General features: G+C 46.4%; 1 protein-coding gene across 2 annotated transcripts; it reads right to left on the minus strand.

The window, feature by feature from the left end:
* Window positions 1-6,508: 6,508 nt before the first annotated feature.
* Window positions 6,509-10,464, minus strand: Jagn1 (jagunal homolog 1). 2 transcript variants are annotated; one of them, XM_028863930.2, is made up of 2 exons: window positions 10,225-10,464; window positions 6,509-7,474 (listed from the first exon to the last, which is right to left on the minus strand). In XM_028863930.2, the coding sequence occupies exons 1-2, from the start codon at window positions 10,311-10,313 to the stop codon at window positions 7,012-7,014; spliced, it is 552 nt and encodes a 183-aa protein (XP_028719763.1). In that variant the 5' UTR covers window positions 10,314-10,464; the 3' UTR covers window positions 6,509-7,011. The 2 variants fall into 2 exon arrangements, with proteins under 2 accessions (XP_028719763.1, XP_028719764.1); XM_028863931.2 differs by having other exon boundaries at window positions 10,218-10,298.
* Window positions 10,465-18,671: the final 8,207 nt, after the last annotated feature.

Raw genomic sequence — 18,671 nt, forward strand, 5'->3', positions numbered from 1 at the left:
TATTTAATTTCATGAGGAGAGAAATAAGGAAACAGAAGGGAAAGTGGTTTGGTCAAGGTCAAAGTCTATCGCCCAGGAAGCTGCACGTGAGCTGCACTAGAGCGGGGCCTCCCAACCTGCTGTTATCCTGTAGTCTCTGGGCTTCTTCACCCGCCTCTTCGAACCAACAGGGTCAGCTGCCAATGCTGCCTCGTGCAGAGCCAACCTCAAGTCAGTGAGATCCAGAGAGCAGAAAAGGGGGTCTCGCCAGACTAAGCATGGCGTCAAGGGTCTTCCTCCAGTTCTACCTCATGGAGGTCCGACGCACATGAAACTTTTTTTTTAAGTCTTATTATTTTTTCTAATGTATATGGATGTTTTATGGCATGTATGTATGTGCATCATGTATGTGCTGGGTGCCCTTAGAGATCAGAAAGGTATCGGAGTGTCTGGAACTGGAGGTACAGATGGCTATGAGCCACCATGTGGGTGCTGGAATCAAACCCAGGTCCTCTCCAAGAGAAACAGGTGCTCTGATCCCCTGAGCCATCTCTCAGTGCCACCACGAGTTTTCTGATGCTTGGCATGTGAGCTCTGTTCTACACTTGCCTTTCTTGACTCCTGGATCTTCTGGCCTGACTCTCTAGATGAGAATATTTGGTTAGTTGCTTCCTGATGGTGGCTAAAGTATGGTCGGAAAAGTAGAAAAGAAATGGTGACAGTAAAAACATACAGATAAAGGGAGGGCAAGAGAGTGGGAGGGGACAAGAAGAGAAGACCGTAAGACAAGGGATTAGGGAGGCCAGGCATCACGGTGATGCACACCTTTGATCCCAGCACTCCAGACGCAGAGGCAGGTACATATCTGTGATCTGAGTCTGAGGCCAGCCTGGCCTACAGAGAGAGTTACAGGGCAGTCAGAGCTACATGGTGAGACCTTGTCAAACAAACAAACAAACAAACAACTAGCAAAAGACAAAGCAGAATGTGGGAAAGGAACTATGCAGTTTATTGTCTCGCTGGCTTCCATATTTGGTGTGGTTGGAGCCTGTTCCAAAAAGGGAAGGGATGAGATCAATATTTGAAACTACCTGCCCACTGCTTTCTTTAGCTTGTTATTAGCATTTCAACCCTTGAGGTCAGGCTAATGACCAGTTTTAGAAAGGGAACACTCAGGAAGACTGACCTGTCCAAAAACACACACAGCAAAGAAATGGAGAGGCATGGAGATCATGTCATCTGTTTTTTCTGTCAGGCACATTATGTGGAATCTGAGGGTTTCTGGATCCCATTTTGCACATCAAGTTTTAGATTTAGCAGTGATAAAGCAGGTGGAGTAAAGATGTAAGGAAGGAAATTAGAAAGTGGAATGTGGTGGCATAAGCTCGTAATCCCAGTATTAGGGAGGTGAGGCAGGAGGATTGGGAGCTACATGGTGAGTCAGAGACTGGTCTGGGTTTTCATGAGACCATGGAAAGGGGAGGGAGAGAGGGAGCAAGCAGGCAGACCAGGAAAGAACAAAGAAGAGGAAAATGAGTGATGGGTGGGCCTAGTTTAGGAGAAGGAGATTGGCAACTGTCAACAGGGAGAGTAAGAACTTAGAAGGCTGGAATAGGAGGCAACAGGGTGAGGAGGCAACAGAGGCATCAGCGTAAAAGCCTTGTGCTCTTGCAAGGTGTCTGAATCAGCTGGCCAAGACTTCAGGCTCGAACGACCTTCATTTGGGGGCCAAGCCAGGGGCTCAGGAAGTTTTGCCAGCCCTGAGGCATGCATGCTTAGTGAGAGTATACTACGGGGGTCTCTGACCACCACTTTTGTTGCCACAGTCCTTTCTAGGCATGGACTCTGGACCAGCTATGAGTAGCAGCTACAGGAGTTTCCTGTAATAGTCGGTTCCTAAGGTCTGCTGGGTCTGCACTCCCTGTCAGGGCACCTTGAACATACCAGTCAGAATAATGTGGACCAAGACTGTGAAGTGTCGCTAATGCTCTTCTAGAACGGACCAACCTCCAGCATTCTGAGACATCATTCCTAGCTAGGCATGGTGATGTACACCTACATCGCATTTGGGAGACAGAAGCAGGATTTTATAAAGAGATCCTGTCAGAAGGAGGAGAGAGGAGGAAAAGAGGAAAGAGAATTATTCCTAAAACAGGTAGACACTCTCAATTTAGGAGGCAAGCACAGCATTGTTTACCAAGGAAAGGCATCTTGATATATAGACTTCTATGTACTAGACAGTTCATACATATTTATTTCAGCCTCACAGCAATGGGAGAGACCTACAATGCCCATGCATCACATCAAAAACAGGCTCAGCTGGGGAGTGGAAACACCCATAATCCCAGCACTACGGAGGCAGGAGGATTGCTGAGTTCAAGGACAAGCTGAGCTACAGAGAGAGTCAGAAAGTGGGGAGGATATAAGGAGATGGCTCAGTTGAGAAAACACTGGCCTAGTTAAGTGTGGGGCCCTGCGTGATTCCTAGGATGGCAATAAAATGCAACAAACAAAAGATAGTAAATTCCCTGGCTAGAATCTCAGCCTAATAATCCTTGCTCACAGCACACAAGCCTTTCTTGGGGTCTAGACCATCTCTCAAGGCTCTCTCCAAAGCCTTCACTCTGTACTGCCATAAAGACAGGGGACCACCACCACTTTTGACATCCATATGGTGTTACAGAGTCCATAAGATGCCTTCACACGGGCCAGAGGGACACTTCAGTGGTTAAAGCACTGGCTACTCTCCTAGAAGATTTGGGTTTAATTCTCAGCACCCACATGGCAGCTCACCACCATTTGTAACTCCACTCCCAGGGGATCAGATGCCCTCTTCTGGCCTTTTTAGGCACCAGGTTCACATGTGGTGCACAAACATACATGCTGGCAAAACACCTATGTATAGAAAATTTAATTTAAAGAAATTAATTTACACAGGGCGTGGTGGCACATACCTTTAATCCCAGCACTTGGGAGGCAGAGGTAGGTGGACCTCTGCGAGTTTGAGACCAGCCTGGTCTAGAATGAGTTCCAGGACAGTTAGGGCTGGTACACAGAGAAACTGTGTCTCCAAAAACAAAACAAAAACAAAATTAAAAAACTTGAAATGCCTTCACAATACTTCCCCTATTGGAGCTTTAAAGCAACCTGTGAAACAGGCAGGGTTGATCTTAGTCCTACAATTGGTCCTTTAACTCCAATCCTGCTTTTTGAGATAGGGCTTCATTTTATATATATATGTGTGTGTGTATGTGTGTGTGTGTGTATATATGTGAGATATGTATATATATATATATATATATATATATATATATATATATATATATATATATATATATATCTGTCAGGCTGGCCGCACACTCGGTATTCCTCCTGCTTCAACCTCCCAAAGGTTGGGATTACAGACATGTGCCACCATATCCAGCTGAATTTTCTAACCCAAACAGCATTCTTTCCACTAAATCAAGAGGAGGACTCATTTGTGAACACCATAACCATGAGGCAGAAAAAAGTGATAGGAAAAGGCTAGGAAAGCAGAATTCCAAACACAAAACTAACATAAACTGATGTTGGCATGACAGTGTTTTAAAATTTTTGATTAGTTTCATAATGAGTTTTCAAGGTATTCAAAGACTGTATGTAAAATACTATTCTAATGACTAAAAATAGTTTTTAGCTCTTTGACTAATAATTTGCACCCCTTTTAATAAATGTTTGCATCACAGTTGTTAGAAAATTAGCAACGTGTGCCTCAGCTGAGCTCCCGGCAAACTCCCTTGTCTGTGGGCTTCCACGGGCTTCTTCCTGCTTCAGTCCAGTTCTGTTCTCTGGGAAGTACAGACTTTGGTCCACAAAAGGGCGAGGTAACTCATTCACTAAGCTGAGTGAACACTAATGAGCAAGGGAACCGAAGACATGCAAACTAGCAATTCTGTCAATGAAACAAGCAATATAAACCAGGCATGATGGCGCATGCCTGTAATCCCCGCACTTAGGAAGTAGAGACAAAGGCTTCAGGAGTTCAAAGTCATCCTCATCTATAGTTTAAGGTCATGCTGGGCTATGTCTCATTAATGAAATAATAACAAAGGAATAAAGTGAAAACAACCAAATTAAAGTTGTTCTTCAACTTGAGGAATTGGAAGACTCCAGAATTTTCATATAAGTGGCATCTTAAAGTTTAATAAAGGAATGTAAGAACAGAAAAGGTTTTTTTGTTTTGTTTTGTTTTAAATTGGTGGGAATCAAACCCAGGGCCTTGGTCCAAGCTCGAGGAACACTTTACCACTGAGAGGCCTCCCCTTAAGTAGAGAAAGTTTTAAGTGTATAAGAAGGTTCACGCTGGGCGGTGGTGGCGCACGCCTTTAATCCCAGCACTCAGGAGGCAGAGACAGGTGGATCTCTGTGAGTTTGAGGCCAGCCTGGGCTACCAAGTGAGTTCCAGGAAAGGTGCAAAGCTACACAGAGAAACCGTCTTGAAAAACAAAAAATAAAAAACAACAAAAAAGAAGGTTCACTGAATAGAAGCGTGTCCATGGAGCGCAGGGAGGACTTCAAGCCTGAGGGGTGGATGATGATCCCGAGTGTACTCATGTCAGCACAGGACCTAGGAACAGCAACAGGCTTGAGGGGTGGATGATGATCCAGAGTGCACTCATGTCAGCACAGGACCTAGGAACAGCAACAGGCTTGAGGCAGAACCAAAAAGTTATCTTTGAAGTGATCAGGAGGAGCCGGGCACATGCCTTTAGTCCCAGCAGATCTCTTGAGTTCCAGGACAGCCAGGGCTACACAGAGAATCCCTGTCTTGAACAACCCCCCTCCAAAAAAGGAAGGAAGGAAGGAAGGAAGGAAGGAAGGAAGGAAGGAAGGAAGGAAGGAAGGAAGGAAGGAAGGAAGGAAGGAAGGAAGGAAGGAAGGAAGGAAATCAGCAGGACATCTGGAGGAATTAGCTCTGCAGGCCATACAAGCAACAAGTATCCAGAACAAAAGAATTATGCCTGTAGAGGCCAGATCTCTGCAGTTATAGATCTGAGCACCATCTAGGCATAATAAAGTCCAGGGCAAAGGGACACACTTCTTTCCTGCCCTATTTACTGTTAGACTTCTAGGTGTAACTGTTAACTGTATCTCAGCTGTGGATCTCTCACACAATTAGATGTTATGTTCACTGCACATTCCCACAAGACTGGAAGCTCCTTGCTATTTTTACCCAAAGTATTGGTTGCCAGTCCTTGGCATTTCGGAGGTGGAGGAAGCTTTAGGAGGGCCTGATCGGAAGTTAGGTTACTGGTGGTATGCCCCTAGTGGCAATATTGGAGTCTCACCTTTTTCTTTTTCTGGCTTCTTTTGCACATTCCCCCAACAAGCAGGCCAAGGAACCATGGACAGAAAACTAAAAGGTAAAAAAACCTCAAACCTCTTTCTTACTTTTCTTCAGGTTATTTGCCAGCTAGTGGAAAACTACAGACCCAAACAAGCAGTCTTAAAATTTCTTTTGGATACTATTATGCAGTTTTAGACACATAAAAGACTGATAAACATAAATAACCAAATAGAAAGTTCATAACCCAGCACTTGGGAGGCAGAGGCAGATGGGTCTGAGTTTGATGCCAGCCTGGTCTACAAAGCAAGTTCTAGGACAGCCAGAGCTACAGAGAAACCGTTTTAAAAACAGCAAAAAAGGGGGAAGCTCATAACCCAAGCCAAATGATCCACTTTAAGGGTGGAGAGTAAATATCTGGATATATATATCTGGGTGTGGTGGCATACACCTTTAATCCCTGTACTTGGTAGGCAAAGGTGGAAGGATCTCTGTTGAGTTTGAGCCCAGTCTGGTCTACATAGTGAGTTCCAGGATATCCAGTGCTACATTGAGACACCATGTCTTAAAAACAAAACCCTTAGCTGAGCGGTGGGTGGTAGCACACACCTTTAATTTCAGCTGGCAGAGGCAGGTGGATCTCTGTAAGTTCGAGGCCAGCCTGGTCTAGAGGAGTTCCAGGGCAGCCAAGGCTACACTGACAAACCCTGTCTCGAAAAACAAAAACAAAAAAACCAAACCAAACCAAACCCCTTATTTTCTGCGTATCAGTGTTCTGCCTGCATGCTTGTCTTTGTGCCTCATGCCTGCCTAGTGCTCCAGAGGCAAGAAGGGGGCATCAAATCCCCTGGGACAGCAGTTACAAATGGCTTTAAGTCACCATGTGGGTGCTGAGAACTGAACCTGTGTCCTCTGTAAGGGCAGCCACTCCTCCAATGACCCCCATCCCAGGGCTGTGCCCACCAGAGCTAGAGGGCTGCAGCTGACTTAGACTCCCCAGTCTGTCCTCCAGTGCCAGTCCATGTTCCTCCGGAAACATCTATTCTTTCCATAATGACTAATGCCTCTAAAGCAACACAACTCTGAAATTCACTCAAATCTTTTTTTTTTTTTCCAGAGCTGAGGACCGGAACCCAGGGCCTTGCCTAGCAAGCGCTCTACCACTGAGCTAAATCCCCAACCCCCACTCAAATCTCAAACACAAGGCACAGGACAGTCTTAACTTTATTGAGGTTCTTTTTTAATTAAAATGGTTTGCAGTAAACAGAGAAGCCTGTAGGGGGAGCAACTTCCCAAATGTTGCCTGCCCCATGACCTACAGATTGAAGGAGAATTTCATGTACTGATTCATTCCGGATCTCTTTCAGTGTTGGTGGTGAAGGGTGATGAATGGAGAAAGTAGGACTGTGACCCAGAGAAGGCAAGGACAAGGCTCAGTCTGGAAAAACCAAATGCTGGAGGCCTCAACTTCACCCACTGAAGTGTTCCACGGCTACTGGTCACCAGTTGCGGTTGGTCAAGAATAAATTAAATACTACAGCTCTGTCATCTCAGCGGATGGTAACAGAGAACCCCAGGCCAGACTGCGCCTAGTGTGCACTAGGTACCACATCACAGATGCCGCAGTCTGTGGAGATTCTGAACAGCTCCCTTCAGGCTGCTCAATGGGAGACCCCGGTTTCACCCCTCAGAAGTCCGTCAGGCAGGCTTCATTTCCGTTTCTTCTCCTGTGTGCTGGTGAACCAAGAGTCTAAGAGTTTCTTGCTGTAGTACAGGTGCCAGGCATGAACTTGGACTGCCAGGACCAATACCAGATACATGACAGAGACAGCAGAAAAACCAAACAGGAAGCGGTAGGCCTTGCCGTGGCGGTAGAGTTGCTGAGCTGCAGGGAACATCTCCATACTGCCATAAATGAGGGGCGCGATGGAGAAGAGCCCCATGCTGATCATGGAGAGCACCAGGTAGCTGATGTTGTTTCGAGGAAAGGAGAGAAGGCCCAAGAGAGACGGCACAATGCTCAACAAATATGGATATTCCCACTGATAGGGCATGGCCACCTGATCATGTGACAAGAGCCTCAGGTGTCCCACACTCATCTTGGCAACCAACAGCAGCCATATGACCAGATGGACGTAGATCAGCTTCTTGATTTCATGTTTGAGCGTCACACTGTAAGGCAGAGCAGAGGGAAAAGCAATTTTCATTCAAATTGCTACAACCACCAACTATATTCCAGGCACCTGTACTGAATACATGGATACAATTTGAATGACGTAGCCTCTGATAGGGGCTGGGCAAAATGAAGTATAAAGCTCAAGTAAATACATATAAGCCCAAGATATCCCAGGGAGGAACCAATTTAGCATGAGCTGGGATGCCAGAGAAGGCTAGCTAGAGGAGAGAGCTATTTCAAGCTGAGGTTCTGAGATGAGCGGAGGTGGGCATATAGTCTATGCAGAGGCAAAAATATGCAGGCACAAAGGCATAAAAGCATTTAAGTATTTGTGTTTCAAGAAATCAAGGGGCAAGACACACGGGAGAGGTAGTAACAGACAGTTACAAAGACTGTGAATGTGTAGATTTTAAGACTGAAGAACAGTAATGGCACCTGGGAGGCTGAGGCAGGAGGATTTCAAATTGGAGGTTGGCCTGGACTACATACTAAGACACTATCTCACCAAGCTATGACATGAATTCTGAGCTGTGGTTAGAAAGATGGCTTCTCATCACAGAAACAAAGGCCAGGAGTGAAAGTACAGCAACAAGGACCACAGTTCAGGCTCCCGCTATTGCTCCAGCTATAGTTCCCATGTGAAGGAAGCACGTGTCTCTTAGTCTTAATCCTCTGGGGTCTCAATTGTTATCCTTTTCATATCTTCAAGAACATGAAAACAAGAGCATGGGTTATGAGGCACCCGTTAGGCAGGGGCCTAAAGTGGAGAGAGAAGGGTCCAAAGAGTTTGTTATCCTTCTGTATGTACAGAAGGAGGCAAAGAACCAGCTGCAGAAATCAGTGGATTTCAGGGAAAAAATTAATTCATTATAGGAAATGTGGGAGGTAGGGAGAAAAGGAAGAAAAAAAAATCACTTCTGGTATTCAAGCTCCTTGAAGGCAGGATCCAGTTTGGCTTTTCTTTCTTTCTTTCTTTTTAAAGATTCATCTTATGTCTGTGTGTGTGCACCACATGCACCCCTGTGCAGTCGGGGGGCCAGTGAGTGCATCAGAACCCCTGAACTGGGGTTACAGGGGCTGGTTGTAGCCTCCTGATGTGGGTGTGGGCAACTGAATTTAGATCCTCTGCAAGAACAGCAAGTGCTCTCAACAGCTGAGCCAATGTGGGGGTCTCTTCGACCACCACAGCCAGAGGAGTTAACAACCTGCAGGAGGCAAGGAAGCAGCTGGGTTCAACACAACTCAGCACCTTCAGGAGCCTGACCCTGAGTGGTTTACTTTAGGGCGTATTTAAGCACAGCACAATTTGATGAAAATTTTCCTGGTGATAATTAACTTAATCTCGTGTGCACAATAAAGCTTAAGACACCACTACATCGAAATTCTTTGTAAAGTACATGTGACATCTTCCATAAAGACAAGGTCTATAGGGCGGTGGTGATGCACACCTTTAATCCCAGCACTTGGGAGGCAGAGGCAGATGGATCTCTGAGTTTGAGGCCAGCCTGGTCTACAGAGTGAGTTCCAGGACAGCCAGGGGCACACAAAGAAACCCTGTCTTGACAAACCAAAAATAAACAATCAAACAAAGATGGGGTCTATAGATTGACAAGCTCACGATAAAGGTCCAAAGGTTACCAGACTATTAACCATGCATGCTCACAGACTTCTGGGTGAAAACAGGTTATACATCTCTCCCTTTGAAAAGACAACCCTATGTGTTTAACATTCCAGGTCCCCTAATCCTTAAAAATAAAATAAAACTCAAACCTAAAACCAAAACCTTTATTGAAGGTATAACCTAAAAGCAAATACCAGGTCTGGTTTTGCTCACTGTTATGTCCTCAGTGCCTAATACAATGCAGGATGGGGGGTTGGGGATTTAGCTCAGTGGTAGAGAGCTCGCCTAGCAAGCGCAAGGCCCTGGGTTCGATCCTCAGCTCAAAAACAAAAACAATGCAGGATGGATAGATGGCCAGTAAGGATTTATCAAACCAATAAAGGGATGTAGAAAGACCTCCTTACAGGGACATCTCCTAAACCTCTGGTTGGAGACGGACACTTCTTACCACTCACAACCACCCCACAGCCCCACAATTTAGCACCTACCATGTGGTATTATGCTACACCTTTACACAAATGATTTGCTAATTCCTCACTAAAACCTAAAAAGTATGAGATTTCTCCCTCTGAAGATGAGGGAACTGAGGCTCCATTAGAAATAACCTGCCTGGGGACTGGAAAGATGCACTTGCTGCTCCTGGAGGCTGGCCTGGACCACATACCAAGACGCTATCTCACAAAATCACTTCTGAGCTGTGGACACCCTCTACTGGATTCTGCAAGCACCTGCTCTCGAGTGCACAAATTCACATACACACATACACGCACACAGAACACTCGCGAGGCTGAGGAGGGAAGGCCATGAGTTCGAGGCCAGTCTGAGCTCTACACTGTGGGCCTTCGGTTTGAAAAAGAAAAATGACGTTCCCAAGGTCACTCGGAGGGGCCAGCAGCGATCCATGAGCCTGTACAGGCTGGATCCCCTCAAAGCACAAGGCAGGCCAAGGCGGGCCACAGGCTTCCCCGGCCCGTAAACAGACCCGAGGCGCTCGCCGGAGCAGGAGCCCCGGTGGTCCGTGACAGCTGGCTAGGGGAGCGACGCCGTGCGGACAGCCGGCGTCGCTACCTGGGACCCGCAGGCTCCTCCCGGGAAAGGCCTCGGTGCTCCTGGCTCACCTCATACCTCATCTGGTAGTGCATGGCGACGCGCTCCCGGTGCTGAAAGTCGCTGCCGTCGGTGCCGGCCGCTCGCGGGCCTGCCCGAGATGCCATCGTGCAGAACCGATCTCCAGGCCGCTCACGCCAACCCTCTGGCTCACCGACCCAGCCAATTCCCCCAGCGGACCCCTTTCTTGCCTCCTCGGTACGCTTCCACTACCCGGCGTGCAGCTCCCGGAGGACTTCCGGCCTCTCTATCCCGGGAGGACCGACTCTGTGGTTTCTCCTCCGCGCATGCGTTCTTCGTCTTTCCCGGAGTAGGGCTACTGAGGAGTTAATTTAGTCCCTAGAATTAGCACTTTTACTTGATTGTAAAACATTTTTTAAATTACTTATTTCTTTGTGTATGGGTGTTTTGTCGTGCACCGTGTGAGTTTCTTGTGCAAGGAGAGGCTGGGAGAGGATGTAAGAGACTACTGTTAGCTACAATGTGAGTGCTGGGATTAATTCCAACCCAGGTCTTCTGGGCTCTTAACCGCTGAGCCTTCTCTAGACTAGACCCTAAATTCTTATTCTTTTTTAAAGATTTATTTATTTATTATACACAGTGTTCTGCCTGCGTGTGTCCTTGCAGGCCAGAAGAGGGCACCAGATCTCATTACAGGTGGTTGTGAGCCACCATGTGGTTGCTGGGAATTGAACTCAGGACCTCTGGGAGAACAGTCGGTGCTCTTAACCACTGAGCCATCTCTCCAGCCCCTAAATTCTTATTCTTGAGACAGGGTCTCATGTGTTTCAGGATGGCCTCGAACTCTTGATGGCCTTTTTGCTTCAGTCTCCCCAGGTGTGATTATATAGTCTTTTTTGTTGTTGTTGTTGTTGTTTGTTTTTGTTTTTCGAGACAGGGTTTCTCTGTGAAGCTTTGAGCCTTTCCTGGATCTCGCTCTGTAGACCAGGCTGGCCTCGAACTCACTCCGCCTGGCTCTACCTCCCGAGTGCTGGGATTAAAGGCGTGCGCCAACATTGCCCGGCTATGATTATATAGTCTTAAACTCCATGCCTGTCTAGACTTGGCATCTTTGACCAATTGCCCAGTGGGTGGTTGTGTACTTACACTTCTTGCAGCTCCACATAACCTTAGGCTTAGGGTCCGGAGCAAAACGACTTTATGCTCCTGAAAGTGCAGTACCGAGAGGACACACCCCAAGGCTGATACAGCGAAGATGCATCTCGTCCCCACTGCAAAATCCATAGTGGCAGGATCTAAACTGAAACCCTGGACCTTGAGGGCCAACTGGAACAAATATGGTGGCGAACGTTTGTAACCTCGTCACTTGAAAGGTAGAGGCAGGATTCAGAGGCTCAGTGGTTAAAAGCACCTGCTGTTCTTGCATAGTGAGACCCTGATTGTTTGGTTGAGACAGGGTCTCACTATGTCTTGGAATTCCCTATAATTAGAGTGTCACAATGTTAGCATGAAGAACAGACCTGAGTGAGGTGTGTGTGTATATGGGGACATGTGTGTGGGTACCTGTGGAAGCCATCTCGCCCCAGTCAGAATGGCTATCAACAAAGGAAAAACGGACAACTGATGCCGAGGAGAGTGCCAGAGTGATACAGTTCCCACGTACAGGGCCAGCTGGTTAACTAGGCCAGGGTAGATGAAAGTGTGGAGGTTCTACCAGAAACTAATGGAGAACCTCTGTGTCATCCAGCCATACCTCTTGAGGAAATACCTGAAAGAACACAAGTTAGACCCCACAGAGACACTCGGACGTCCATGTTTACTGTGCTCTATTCCCAGCAGCCAATATATAAAGTCAAGCTGGATGTCCATCAACAGATGTGTGAGTAAAGACAGTGTGGTACACACACACACACACACACACACACACACACACATACACACACACAGAGCAGAGTTTTATTCAGCTACAAAGAAGAACAAAATTTTTGTCCTTTTTTTTGAAAATAAATGGAACTGGACATCATCATGATAAGCAAAATTAAAAAAAAAAAGTAGAGGCAAGAGGATGAGGAGTTCATCCTCGGTTACATAGTGAGTTAGGAGGCCAGCCTGAGCTATGTGGGACATTGTGGAAAAAAAAAAAAAAAAGGACCAGAGAGATGGCTCAGTGGTTAAAAGCACCTGCTGTTCTTGCAAAGGACCCTGATTGTTTGGTTGAGACAGGGTCTCACTATGTCTTGGAATTCCCTATGTAGGCCAGCCTTGAACTCACAGAGTGCTTGTCACCATGTAGAGCATGTATATGTCTAGGCACCAGATGCATGCCTGGTACCAGAGGAGGCCAGGAGAGGTTGTCAAATCCTCTGGAGCTGGAGTTCTTGTTCTGAGCTACCATGTGGGTTTGGGGAATCGAAACTGGGTCCTCTGCAAGAACAATCACTCTTAACCACTGATCCTTCTCCAGCCCTTTGGGGTTTGGCTCTTAACACCCACATGGCAGCTCACAGTGGACTGAAACTCCAATTCCAGAGTCTCTGGCACTTTCTTCTGGCCTAGGTGAGTACTGCACATATATAGTACACAAACCTACATGCAGGCCAAACACCCATACACACAAAAAAATTTATAGCCGGGCGGTGGTGGTGCATGTCTTTAATCCCAGCACTTGGGAGGCAGGGGCAGGCAGATCTCTGTGAGTTTAAGGCCAGGCTGGGCTACAGAGTGAGTTCCAGGAAAGGCGCAAAGCTACACAGAGAAACCCTGTCTCAAAAAGCCAAAAAAAGAAAAAAAGAGTAATCAAAATTTTAAAAAGACAAATAAATTGTTGTGCTGGGAATAATAGTGATGCCTGTAGTCACATCATTTGGGAAGCTGAAGCGTGAGTTTGAGGTCAACCTAGGCAACATAGTGAAATATCGGTCATCATCCACCATCTATCTATCTATCATCTACCTACCTGTCATTTGTGTACACATATCTAGTTGCTGTATGGAGAATGGGCTGGAGAAGGCGATCAAGATGAAAACTATGTCAGTAGCAGAAGCAAGAAACAATCCAGCGGCTTGAGAGCTGGATGAGGAAGATCTTTGAGTTAAAATATCGCTGAGAAGCTGCAGGAAGAAATAGTAAGGATGGTGTTTCTTACTGATCTGGAAAATTTCTCTGACATGTATTAACACAAAACAAAAATGCAAATTCCTTAAAAGCAGGTATCAGGGGCTAGAGAGATTGCCCAGCAGTTAAGAGCACTGGCTGTTCTTCCAGAGGACCAAGTACAATTCCCAGCACCCACATAGCAGCTCACAACCACCTATAACTCCAGTTCCAGAGGATCTGACACTCTCTTCTGGCAGCCTCTAATGCCCGGCATGCATCTGGTGCACAGACATACATGCCGGGCTAGCCTGGTCTACATAGTGAATTCCAGGACAGCCAGAGTTACCCTGTCTCAACAAAACAAAATAACCTAGGTCCTTTGCAAAAACAGCAGGTGTTCTTAACCACTGAGTCATTTCTCCAACCCTCTATTTTCTGGAGGAGGAGTCACATACCTGGTTTAAATTGCAATTCTATTTCTGTGATGCTATCATTTCATATGTTCAAAGGCAATTTCTCTTGATGCTGTCCAAATGTCCAATTCCTGTTTGATTCTCTTTAGCCTCTCAAAGTCGGGACTAAGGCATGTGCCACTGTACCTGACTCTTGTGTCTCTGATTTTGCTCAGAGTGTCACAATGTTAGCATGAAGAACAGACGTGTGTGAGGTGTGTGTGTGTGTGTGTATGGGGACATGTGTGTGGGTACCTGTGGAAGCCAGAAGAGGTTGAGCTGGAGTTACAAATGGTCATGAGCCTCCTTAAGTGGGTGCTGAGAGTCTAACTCCAGTTCTTTGGAAGAACAACAATTGCTCAGCCATCTCTCCTTCCCCCCATGAAGAATAGTTGAATGTATCAAGCTTTTTAAAAAAAGCATTTATTAAGCCAGGTGGTGGTGGTGCAGCCCTTTAGTCCCAGCAGTCGGGGGCTGCGTCAGGTAGATCCGTGAGTTCTAGGACAGTCAGGGCTACAGAGAGAAACCCTGTCTCTTTAAAAAAAAAAAAAAAAATTGTATATGAGTGTTTTGTCTGCATGAATGTATGTGTGCCATGTGGGGCGTCTCTCCAGCCCCTGCTGAGCTTTTTCCTTTCTTCTTTATTTTTCTTCCTTTCTTTCTTTTCTTTTTTTAGAGAGACAGCTCTCTACATAACCATGGTTGGTGGCCTGGTACTTATTTACGTATTATGTAGCCCAGGCTGGCCTCCAGCTCACAGAAATTGCCTGCCTCTGTCTTCCAAGTGCTGGGATTGAGGGCTCTTTTCAAGCTTCTGTTTCGTCTTTCCCTTGCAGTGTTCCGTCATCCCCACAGTGTGTCTCTACTCCAAGGCATCTTGGGAGATTCCCACCCAGTGCGGGAGTTGAGAGCTCTACCCGGTGTGACTTCCTTCCTCCAAATGTGAATCCAGAGGCAGGGACCAGAACTGAGTCCTCGGCGTCCCTGCAGCTCAAAGTGCCTGACAGTGTGTAAACATCTGAGGAGTGGTTCTTGAGAGATGAATTTCAGTGAGACCCAGAGGCTCTTCTCCAAAGCCCTGTGAAGAACCCCCTCAGGCAGGCAGTCCATGGCATTAGGCCTGTTTTTCCTGCCTTTTTCTCCCTGTGCGTCCTGTGATAAACTTAGTGTGTCAGCCTCCATGAGTCATCCCCAGGCCTATCTATCTAGAGACATCAAGTACACATGGAATGTTTACTAAACGGGGCGTGACTGTAGAGGGAAGGGGCCTGACCTCTCCCCTGGAACTTCCTTTCGGAACTGCTTCCGTGGACTTTTCCCCTGGTTCTGCTGTCTGCCTGAGGGTTGAGCTATTTTTGTGTTTCAATCTCAAATCTGTTATACCATGTTTCCTTTTTTTTTTTCTTTTGAGACAGGGTCTCATGTAACCCAGGCTAGACCTGGACTCACTTACTATGTAGATGAGATGACCTTGAACAGGATCCTGATCCTCCTGCCTCCACCACCTCCCAAGTGAAGGAATAACAGGCCTACGTAGCTTTCTTTATGCTCTGACAGGTTCCCTGATTCCCCTCAGGACATTACATTATCTTCTCTACTTCTCTAGGTCCACAGACCTGTTAGCTCTCCAGACATTGGTTATCATACCACATTGGTTTTGTTCTTGCTTGTGGTTTTTTTAATCTTTTATACTATTTAGTGTGTGATACACACACACACACACACACACACACACACACACACACACACACACACACGGCATGTGTGAAGGTCAGAACGTGACTCAGGGTCAGTTCTTCCATTATGTAGGTCCCAAGGACTGAACTCAGGCCATCAAGTTTTTGAGTACCCAGTGAGCCATTTTGATGGCCCTTGTGCTTTTGAAAGTCAAGGTCTTACTCTGCAGTCCACACTGCCCTGCAACTCACTGCGCAGGGCAGGGCGCCCTTAAACTCAATGCAATCGGCCAGCCTCTGCCTCTCAAGTTTTCTTCCCAGTACATTATTAGAAAACTAACAAAATGAAACAACAAACAAAAAACTTTTCTGGTTTTTTTTTTTTTTTTTTTTTTTTTTTTTTTTTTTTTTTTTTTTTTTTTTTTTTGAGACCTTGTCTCAAGACAGGGTCTCTCTGTGTAGCATTGGCTGTCCTGAAACCTACCCTTCGACCAGGCTGGCCCTGCCTCCTGAGTGCTGGGACTAAAGTGTGTGTGCCACCACCACCAAGCAGCCGGAAAAAAAAAAGTTTTTTTGAGGCAGGATCTCTGACTGTGTGGCCCAGGCTGACAGCCTCCAGGGGCTCAGGATGAGAGGTGCACATCAGCACTCCGCCTCCAGCTGGTCTCTGGTCCAGCTCCTCCAGGTGGCCTAAAGCTGTCTTGCTTTCTTCTGTGTTATCGGCCTCCAGGGTGACACACCACAAATGCTCAGTGGTGAGTGTTGCCTCTTGCAGGGATTGGCTTAGCTCTAAAGAATGCCATACCGTGAGAGTCAGTGACTCCTCACTTGGACCTGCAGAGGCCGGCCACATGACTAAAGGACAGTGAAAAGCTGGGCATCTCTGTCTTCGTGTTGCATGGACACCTCTACCCCTTTGCTATCTTAAGGTCTGAATCAGCTTCCCAACCAACTGTGACTGTACACGTCTTAGGCATTTTAAAAGTACTCGTCTTAGTCAGGCATGGTGGCACATGCCTTTGGTCCCAGCACTCTGGGAGGCAGAGGCAGGTGGGTCTCTAATCCAGCCTGGTCTACAAATCAAGTTCCAGAACAACCTAGGCTACACAAAGAAACCCTGCCTTTAAAAAAAAAAATCTGAAACAAATTTTTTTAAAATTATTTATTTTTATTTACTTATTTATTTATTTATTTGTTTGCCTGCATGTATGTCTGTGTGAAGGTGTCATATCTTGGAGTTACAGACAGTTGTGAGCTGCCATGTGGGTGCTGGAAATTGAACCCAGGTCCTCCAGAAGAGCAGTCGGTGCTCTTAACCACTGAGCCACCTCTCCAGCCCATAAACAAAAATTTTTAAATACTCATCTTAAAGACTGATAATAAAAGGCCAATTTTCACTCATTGTATCTGGAGCTCTGTCCTTCCCCTTTAAGGATGAAGATACCAGTGGTAAATAAGACATTTTCAAGGTTTATTGGAATAAAGCCCAGGAGACGGCTCTATGTACAGGGACATGCTACCAGCCTGGGTTTTATCCCTAGGACCCACAGGGTGGAAGGAGAGACACAAGTCCAGCAAACTGTCCTCTGACCTCCACACATGCCCACATACATACATACATACATACATACATACATACATACATACACACATAAAAGGGGGTGGGCTGGAGAGACGGCTCAGTGGTTAGCAGCATGTGCTTCTCTTATAAAGGAAGGAAGCTCAGTTCTCCGCACCATACAGCAGTTCTGGTTCCAGGGGGTGTCGCCCTCTTCTGGCCTCCATAGGCACTGCATGCAAGTGGTGAACATACATCTACGCATGTATTTATACACAAAATAAAAATTCCTTTAAAAGATAATAGATAAAAAAAAGGATTTAAAGGGACATTACAGATTGCCAGCAATAAGCTCTTCCCACATCCTGTTCCAAACCACCATAGCAGTGCCTAGAAGTCTCCAGTGGTTGCCCTAAACCTGAAGACACAATCCTCATTCTGATTCGGCCCCTCTTCTCTGATCTCTTCTTGAGTCAGTTCTCCTTTTCAGCTTGTCGAAAGATCCAGGAGCAGTCTGGGAGGCAATTCTCCACCTAGCAACTGCAGGACCCATACCCCAGACTGGAGGTAGCAGTCGATTACAATTGTTTGAGCAAGACTGCTTGGCTACGCATATTTATTGTCCCTCATTTTTAATTTTTGAGATAGTGTCTTATTTTGTAGTTTTGGTTAGCCTGGAATCCACCATGTCATTCTGGCTGGCATCGAACTCACAGAGATTCCCCTGCCTCTGTCTCCCAAGCTCTGGGATTAAAGTCATGTGCCGCCATCTCCAGATGTCCTGTTTTGTTGTTGTTGTTGTGTGAAATCCTTGAGCTACCATCCACATCCCAAAAACAGGGCTGAAGAGGCGGCTCCTCTCACTTTTCCTGGTGTGGCCACACTGAACAAATGTCCTTTCCTGCCTCTCTGATTGTCAGGCTTCTTGAAGATTTATTTTTCCTTACATAGTGTTTTGCCTCCATGTAAGCCTTGGCACCACCTGTATGCAGTGCTCACGGAGGCCTAAAGAGAGCGCCAGATCCCCGGGAACTAGAGATGTAAACCACTGCGAATTGCCTTATGGGTGCTGGAAACAGAACCTGGATCCTCTGGAAGAGAAGCCAGTGCTCTTGACCACTGGGACATCTCTCCAACGCTAGACATAATGTGAATGGTTTTTGTAGAGTTTTGATGTGGACATTTGTGTGTGTGTGTGTGTGTGTGTGTGTGTGTGTGTGTGTGTGTGTGTGTGTGTTGGTTCATGCAAGGACAACCAATGGGAGTCAGTTTCTCTTTCTACCGTGGGGGTCCTCGGGACCAATTTCAGGCTGTCAGGTTTGACAGTAAGTGCCCTTTCCACTGGGTCATCTTGCTGGCCTTTTTACTTTTTTAGTTGTAGTGTTTATAGCAATAGATCATAGATCTTATACTCTAATTTTTTCTGAGACTCTATAGCTCAGGCTTGTCTTGAATTGGAGATGATCCTCCTGCCACTGTCTCTTGAGGCCTGTACTTCACTAGACCCAAGATTTGTGATTTCCCACCCTGTAGTCCAGGATGGCACATCATAAGCTCCCTGTAGCCCAGGCTGGTCCATAAGCTCCCTGCAACCCAGGCTGGTCTCATTCACAGCAGTCTTCCTGCCTTGGCTTCTCAAGTGCTAGGCATGATTGTAGGCATAATAGGCATGACCTACCACTCCTGGCAAGATATTTTATTTTAATATCACATAGTTTACCT

This window comes from Peromyscus leucopus, chromosome 3, assembly GCF_004664715.2.
Source record: "Peromyscus leucopus breed LL Stock chromosome 3, UCI_PerLeu_2.1, whole genome shotgun sequence".
NCBI lineage: Eukaryota > Metazoa > Chordata > Mammalia > Rodentia > Cricetidae > Peromyscus > Peromyscus leucopus.